The 8,835-nt window shown below is 43.0% G+C and overlaps 1 protein-coding gene across 1 annotated transcript in view; it reads right to left on the minus strand.

Annotated features, from left to right (window-relative positions):
- Window positions 1–7,759, minus strand: part of LOC132406642 (uncharacterized) — a 55,119-nt gene extending 47,360 nt beyond the window's left edge. The window contains exon 1 of the mRNA XM_059992444.1: window positions 7,517–7,759. Coding sequence (XP_059848427.1) covers window positions 7,517–7,759 — 243 coding nt within the window. The remainder of the gene's footprint in view (window positions 1–7,516) is intronic.
- Window positions 7,760–8,835: the final 1,076 nt, after the last annotated feature.

An 8,835-nucleotide genomic window follows, 5' to 3' on the forward strand; every position in this document is an offset into this window, starting at 1 on the left:
TACAGGATATATAGGTTTATCTACGTCTAGATATACAGGATATATAGGTTTATCTACGTCTAGATATACAGGACATATAGATTTATCTACATCTAGATATGCTGGATATGTGGATTTATCTACAACTAGAATTGCTGGATATGTGGATTTATCAACATCTAGATATACAGGATATATAGGTTTATCTACGTCTAGATATACAGGACATATAGATTTATCTACATCTAGATATACAGGATATATAGATTTATCTACATCTGGATATACAGGATATATAGATTTATCTACATCTAGATATACAGGATATGTGGATTTATCTACATCTAGATATACAGGATATGTGGATTTATCTACATCTAGATATACAGGATATGTGGATTTATCTACATCTGGATATACAGGATATATAGATTTATCTACATCTAGATATACAGATATATAGGTTTATCTACATCTAGATATACAGGATATGTGGATTTATCTGCGTCTAGATATACAGGACATATAGATTTATCTATGTCTAGATATACAGCATATGTGGATTTATCTACATCTAGATATACAGGACATATAGATTTATCTATGTCTAGATATACAGCATATGTGGATTTATCTGCGTCTAGATATACAGGACATATAGATTTATCTATGTCTAGATATACAGGATATATAGATTTATCTACGTCTAGATATACAGGATATATAGGTTTATCTACATCTAGATATACAGGATATATAGGTTTATCTATGTCTAGATATGCAGGATATGTGGATTTATCTACATCTAGATATACAGGACATATAGATTTATCTACATCTAGATATACAGGATATATAGGTTTATCTACGTCTAGATATACAGGATATATAGATTTATCTACATCTAGATATACAGGATATATAGGTTTATCTACATCTAGATATGCAGGACATATAGATTTATCTACATCTAGATATGCAAGATATATAGATTTATCTACATTTAGATATGCAATATATATAGATTTATCTACATCTGGATATACAGGATATATAGGTTTATCTACGTCTAGATATACAGGATATATAGATTTATCTACGTCTAGATATGCAAGATATGTGAATTTATATGAACTTCAGTTCTGAATGCAGTTTGCTTGCTTTATTGTTTGCACAAATTAAGATAGTTCTCTCTGCACATTGGGTGTGTGATGGTCTTTTTTAATGGGATCTATTGAGGTTCTTTGTTTTATGGCTGCCTATAAGGAAACAAATTTCAAAGTTGTATAAAGTTGACATACTTTGATAATAAAGTGTACTGTGAACTTTGAACTTTAGATGTGTGCTGGAGAATCTATTGGCTGGTTACTTTCAAACCAGGCTGTGATGTTCTGGTATGAAAATACCAATGCCCTTGAACAGAAAATCCTACAAAAAGTGATTGATACAGCCTAGCCCTTCATGGGTAAAGTCCTCCCCACATCTACACATGCTGTCACAGGAAAGCAGCATTTATCATCAAGGACACTCGCCATTCAGGACATGCTCTCTTACTGCTGTCATCAGGAAGGAAGGTACAGGAGCCTCAGGACCCACATCACCAGGTTCAGGAACAGTTATTACCCTTGATCAACAGGCTCTTGAACCAGAGTGGTTAACTTCACTCAACCTCACCCATCACTGAACTGTTCCCACAACCTATGGACTCACTTTCAAGGATTCTTCATTTCATGTTCTCAATATTTATTGCTTATTTATTATTATTATTATTATTATTATTATTATTATTATTATTATTATTATTATTATTAATTTGCTTGTGTTTTTGTTTCTTTGTATTTACTGTGAATACTCCCCAGAAAATGTATCTTAGGGTTGTATATGGTGAATTATATGTACTTAATAAATAATTTACTTTGAACTTTGAAATCTCTGCCCTCAGTTTTGATATCCTAGTGAAAAGGTTTCCTACGTTCTACCCAATGCTGTCATTCTTGGCATGGTTCATGTTCCCACACTCCAAGACAAACAAGCCTAGCTGATTCAGCCTGCCATTACTATCAAACCGGGACTTTCCCTGACTGATAATGGGAGTGAGAACAGTGTGAAATGACTCCATCTGCTGGTGCAGTAGCAAAAGATCACATGCAATAATCTCCGCAATAAATGACTTTTATTTGTCACATGTACATCGAAACACACAGTGAAATGCACCACTTATATCAACAACCAACACACTCTGAGGATGTGCTGGGGACAGCTGGCAAGTATTGCCATGTTTCCAGTGCAAACATAGCATGTTACAAATCACTAACCCTGACACATAGGTGTTGGGAATGTGGGAGGAAACCGGAGCACCCAGAGGAAAGCCACGTGCACATGGGAAGGGCATGTAAACTTCCTTGCAGGCGACACAGGAATTGAACTCTAATGGTATAACGCTAACTGCTACACTACCGATGGTATTGGTTAGTAGATGGTGTATCACACTGTACTGCTATTTAAAAGTACTGATAGATAAAGTCTCACACAATTTTCATCAATAATATATGAATTTATTCTCTGGCATGTGAACTGATTCCCTTTGAGGTGCATTGGTCTTGGTGATCCACCATCATCTCTAATGGGAAAATGTCTCCCAACCTTTCTCAAATTTCAAAGTAAAATTTATTATCAGAGTATAAATATGTCACCTCAAGCAACCCTGAGATTCTTTTTCTGCAGGCACACTTAGCAAATCTACAGAACAGTAACTGTAGACAGGATCAATGGACAACAAACTGTGCAAATGTAGATATAAGTAAAGAGCAAGAAATAACAAGATAAAAGTGTCTTTAAATGAGTGTAGTTATCCCCTTTTGTTCAAGAGTCTGTTGGTTGAGTGGTAGTAACTGTTCTTGAACATGGTGGTGTGAGTCCCGAGGTATTTGTACCTTCTATCTGATGGCAGCAATGAGAAAAGAGCACGGCTTAAATCTTACAGGTCAAAAACTCAAGAACCACGTGAAACATGACATAATGCTCCCTAAAGTTTTGAAAATAGTCTAAGCCTTTCCTGCTGCAAACACAATCCCATACATCCAGTGTGCTTTGTGACTTGCCTATCGAAAGGCTCAAACAATATTTATTGGAGACTGAGTCGGGCATAAAGACAGAGGACATTATTCAATGACATGGCTGATCTGGAATCCAGTCACACACCTCGCCTCTTATCCCTTAGCAAAACCTTCAACTCTTAAAATTAAAATTCACGGCTCTTAGTAGAAGTATTTGAAGAGGAGCTCTATATATCAGAGAATTAAAGGCAATGAGGAATTGGTACAGAAGAGGAGGCGAGGCAGTCTTGAAGAGTGGAGTGGCCTATGCTCACCCCTATTTTCTTGTATTCCTGTGCATAAGAGAGTTCCGAATTCCAGTAATCATTATGTGTAACAGTGCTTCCTTACGTCTCAAGGATGCCCCAAACTTCTTTTTGAATAAATAATGGAGTAATTTATATCCCAATCCATCTTACAAATTCATCAATATTTATCTATCTATCTATTTTATTTATCTATCTCTCCGGCCCCTTCACCCATGCTGCTCAGCAATCTTCTGATCCTAGCCTAATCACGGGACAATTTCCAATCACCAATTAACCTAACAACTGTTACCTCTTTGGACTGTGGGAGGAAACCCATACAGTCACGGGGAGAATGTACAAACCTACAGGCACCGCTCACAAAATGATGGAGGAACTCAGCAGGCCAGGTAGCATCTATGGAAAAGAGTAAATAGTTGACATTTCTGGCTGAGCCCTTGTTCAGGACTGGAAAAGAAGTGGAGAAGTTAGAGTAAGGAGGTGGGGAGGGGATGTGAGGTGCCACAGTTTAGGTAGGGAGGGACTGAACCAGAGGTATAAAACTGAGTCGAGGTATGCAGAATGACTTCAACGGGGCAGGAACAAGCAGAAACAATGGGTCTACCTGGACAAGCAGGTTTATGGATCTTGGGTAGGAGGTAGAAATAGGAGGTGTGGGGTAAAGGAACTATGAGGCTGGTGGCAGTAATGGCCAATTCTGAGAGTTCTCCAGAGACACCAGCTGCAAGTCTGTTGGGTTCATCTACTGTATCTGGTGTTCCCAGTATGGCCTCCTTTATATTGGTGAGACCCAATGTAGAATGGGGGACTGTTTTGCCGAGCACCTGTGCTCCATCCGCCAGAAAAAGCAGGATCTCCAATGGCCACCCATTTCAATACCATTCCCCACTCTGATTCCATTATGTTTATCCATGGCCACCTCTACTGCCACAATGAGACAGCACTTAGGTTAGAGGAGAAACACCTCATATTCTGTCTAGGTAGCCTCCAACCTGATGGCAAGAACATCGAATTCTCAAACTTCTGCTAATTGCCCACCCCCTCCTCCATTCCTACTTCCTCTTTCACCCATTATCTACATCTGGTGCTCCTCCCCCTTCCCTTTCCTCCATGGCCTTTTGTCCTGTCCTGTCCTGTCAGATCCCCATCTCCAGCTCTGTATCTCTTTCTGTCTCTCCTGGTCTCACCGATCACCTGCCACTTTTACTTCTTCCTCCCTTCCCCACCTCCTTACTCTAACCTCTCGCCTTCATTTCCAGTCCTGAAGAAGGTCTCAGCCTGAAATGTCGACTGTTTATTCATTTCCTGGCCTGCTGAGTTCCTCTGGCATTTTGTGTGTTGCTTTGGATTGCGGATTTTTTCGTGCTTGTGGTCCTAACAGGCTGTGGCAGGAATTGAACCCAGTTTGCCTGGACTGTAAAGCTGTGATAACCACTACACCAATGTGCCACCCCATTTTAAACCTTTGATCAAACCACTCATTTATGTTTCAGGTTCTCATGTTGGGGTGAGGGTGGGCGCAGGAAGGAAGCCGAGGTGAAGACATCCCTACTACCCATCTCACAATTGCTTTGACCCACTACCATCAGGAAGGAGGTACAGGAGCATCAGGACTGGGACTGCCAGACTGGGGAACAGCTTCTTCCCTCGGGCTGTGAAACAAATTAATATCCTGTCACCACCCAGGCCTCATCACTGGGACAGTGAGTTGTTTATTGTACTTTATACCTGTGCTGCGCTCTTCATTTGTATTTTTAATTACATTTTATTAACTTATTTGTGGAAATATTTTGTTTTACGTGCTGTGTGTGACATATGTTTTGTGGGTCATGGTGCTCCGGAGGAACATTATGTCGTTTGGTTGTATATGTGTGCAGTCAGATGACAATAAACTTGAATTTAAAAAAGTAAATTATTTGATCCACTATACTTGGGTTGATCCTGAGAATTAATCACTAGTCCAACTTCTCCTTTACCAATGGTCCTGTAACACTATGAAGAACAAGCTCTGTATCAGTTTGGTCAAGCCTCATCTTCCATCCAGGCACTTTGCAGCCTTTGGGACCAGGCACTGAACTGAATAATTTCAGACAATTGGCCTTTTTGGTTTGTGTCAGAACCAGCTAGTTCTGCTGAAACATCATGTTATTGATCTGTGATATTAGTTTATACCTCTCTGCAGACATTGCTCCGTTTGCTGAATGTCTCCAGCACTCCCTTTTATTCCAGATTACAGAACTGCTGTGTTTTACACTTAGTGGTTATTTGACCTATCAACCTCCCTCACCTCTCTCTCTCTCTCTCCCTCCCTCTTTCTCCCTTTTTCCCCCTTTCTCCCCTTCTCCCTCTCTCCCCCTCCCTCTTGCTCACCTCCTCTCCTTCTCTCTCTCCTTCTTTCTCCCTCTCCTTCCTGCTCTCTTTTTCTCTTGCCGTCTCTCTTTCCCTTTCTCCCTCTCTCCCTCCCTTGCCCCTCTCTTTCCCCTCCTCCTCTCTCTTCCCCCCCCTCTCTATTTACATTCCCTCTTTTCCATCAGATGTGATTAATAAGCATTGGCCACCCTCTGTCGGACGGCAAAAAGACTTTTTGTATCAGCTCAGCGATGTTGTATTTTGATTAAGAGACAGAGCAAGGTAGCAGGCCCAGTTACACCCGTCTGACCAATGAAGTGACTGACCACTGCGCCTTTGGAATGCGGGGGAAAAGCAGAGTACCCAGAGGAAATCCACGCGGTCACATGGAGGACGTACAACTCCTTATAGACCGAGGTGGGAATTGAACCCAGGTTGCCAGTGTTGTAAAAGCTTTGCACTAACCACTACATTAACATACCACCTTAAATCTTAAGAGCAGACGTTCCCCATTCTCTCCACACCCCTGCAATTTATCCAGTTCTGATGAAAGATGTTTCTACCCAAAGGCAAAGTCTCCATGAATTCAAGATTCAAAATTGTTTGTCATTTCCAGCACACAACTGTAAAGGAGAACAAAATAATTGTTACTCTGGATCCCAAGCAGCACAGAAATCTACACAATATGATAAAGAACACAATAATATAAATACTTAGATAGTTAGATATATAGATTGATTGTATGTCCATAGTGACACTAGGCACAGGAATGGAATTGAATTGAATTGACTTTGTTATTTACATCTTTCTGTCAGTACCTCCAGTTGATCTCTGTATTTTTGTGTCCCCCCCCCCCATCTGTCAGTCTGTGGTTTTGTATTACCATATGCTCCTGCTCTATTTGGGCCCCTGTATTACTGAGTACCCTATCACTCATCTGCTTCTCATTATTACCTGTATTGCTGCCACCCGTGTCTCATTGTGCTCCACCCATCATCTGCCTCTCTGTTTATTGACCAGTGTATTTTAGTCCCATGTTTTCACCTGTTTCTTGCTAGATTATGCCAGTGAATTTTCCTGAGCCTTTCCAGCTGTATCTATACTCTGTCTGTCTGTCTGAATATCGACTCTGCCTGTTTCCTGATTCTGGTTTTTGGATTTCTCTGGGTGTTTTGATCTCTGCCTGAACTTTGACACTGACTTTTTTGCACCTTGGGATTTGTTACTCAATTAGTTTCCCTGTGTGCAAGGTACTGGATCCAGTGCCCTGACAGTACAATGGATCCAGCAGACTTCTGAGTCATTTGAGAACTGTTCTGGAACGACAGGGAGTGATGCTGGGGAGACACCAGAACCAGCTGGACTCTATGTACAGGGCAGTGGAGTCGCTTTCTGCCAACGTAGCTGATCTTGTGGTCCAGACTCAGCACTCCAGCTGTCCCAGAGTGCTCATCAACATTCTGGGACTACATATTCCACCCTGCCCTCCGTGTCCTTGCATGCTCCTCCCGTCCAAGAGCCCCGTCTGCCTCCTCCAGAAAAGTACTTGGGTGAGCCTGGTAGCTCTTTCCTTTCCCCGTGCACCCTTTTTAATTGCAACCAACATTTCCAACTAATCGAGCCTACATCATCACCCGGTCGGGTGAGAGAATGGGGAACAGCATTCTGGGAGGCAGGTTCACTTTCCTGCATCAGTTTTCAGTTATTTTCTGAGGAGATGAGAAAAGTGTTTCATTGCTCCAAACATGGGAGAGAGGCTGCCCGCGAAATGCTGCACGTGCACCAGGGGTGCAGATCTGTGTCAGATTACGCCAGTGAGTTCCAGACCCTAGCCACTGTCAGCGGCTGGACTCGGAGGCACAGGACGACACCTTCCTGAACGGCCTCTCCGCAGACATCAGAGATGAGCTGGTCACCCAGGACCTTCCTGCCACCTTTGAAGCCCTGGTGGATTTGGCCTTCTGTATTGATGTCTGCCTCCAGCAGTGCCACAGAGGGAGGGGTTCCAGAGGGTCCCTGGGGGCACTGGGTGAGCTCCAAGCTCCTCGTCAGTCTACATTGCCCTGCCATTTTCCCCCATCTACAATTCCTGTTCCAGAGCCCGAAACTATGAAGGTTAACTGTACCTGCCTGACGCTGACTGAAAGACAAAGGAGGATCAGCACCCATTTCTGTCTGTACTGTGGCCAACCAAACCACTTTATCTCCACCTGCCCAGTGAAAGCCAAGTGCTCACCAGTAGGACGAGGAGTATTGGTGAGTGTGACCCCTGTCCGGCCCCCCTCGATGCCACTCACTCTCATACCCTCTTCTCTGGAGTGGGGTGTTCAATGGCGAGCAGTCTACATCTTGGTGCAGAGGCTGTTTTTATCGATTCCATCTTGGCTTAACTATGTCTACTTCCCAGTCACCATTGGTGGTCAATGCCTTGACTGGTCAGAGACTGGCTAACATCACCCATGTCATGGCCCTGGTGAGTCTCAGTTCATCCAGCAGCCTTCATGAACAGTTAACCCTTTCTTATTGACTCTCCTCAAGATCCCATTGTCCTGGGCCATTCCTGGTTAGTCAGACACAACCTTTACATTGACTGGCTCAGTCACAAGATTGTAGGCTGGAGCCCATTCTGTCACAACCACTGTCTCAGCCATGTTCAGATCCCGTTGTCTCCAAGCCCAGATGCCCCTGAGGAATTTCCGGACCTCAGTGCCATCCCTCCTGCATACTTGGACCTCAAGGCTGTGTTTAGCAAGTCCCGGGCCACTTTCCGGCTGCCTCATCGTCCATATGATTGCACTATTGACCTCTTGCCTGGCACATCTCTCCCAAGGGGCTGCTTGTATTCCCTGTCCGTACCTGAAACAGAAGCCATGAGTAAGTACATTCAGGAGTCCCAGGCTGCAGGCGTCATCTGGTGGTGTTCCTCCCCTGCTGGTGCCTGTTTTCATTTCTTCAAAAGAAGGATGGCTCCTTACATCCATGCATTGATAACCGGCGACTGAATGAAATCACTTAAGAACCATCACCCTCTTCCACTCATGACTTTGGCATTTGAACTACTGGAAGGAGCCTCAATTTTCACCAAGCTTGATCTCCACAACGCCTACCATCTTACCTGCATTCGCGAAAGGGATGACTGGAAGACT

The sequence above is a fragment of the Hypanus sabinus genome, chromosome 17 (assembly GCF_030144855.1).
Source record: "Hypanus sabinus isolate sHypSab1 chromosome 17, sHypSab1.hap1, whole genome shotgun sequence".
In the NCBI taxonomy this organism is placed as follows: domain Eukaryota; kingdom Metazoa; phylum Chordata; class Chondrichthyes; order Myliobatiformes; family Dasyatidae; genus Hypanus; species Hypanus sabinus.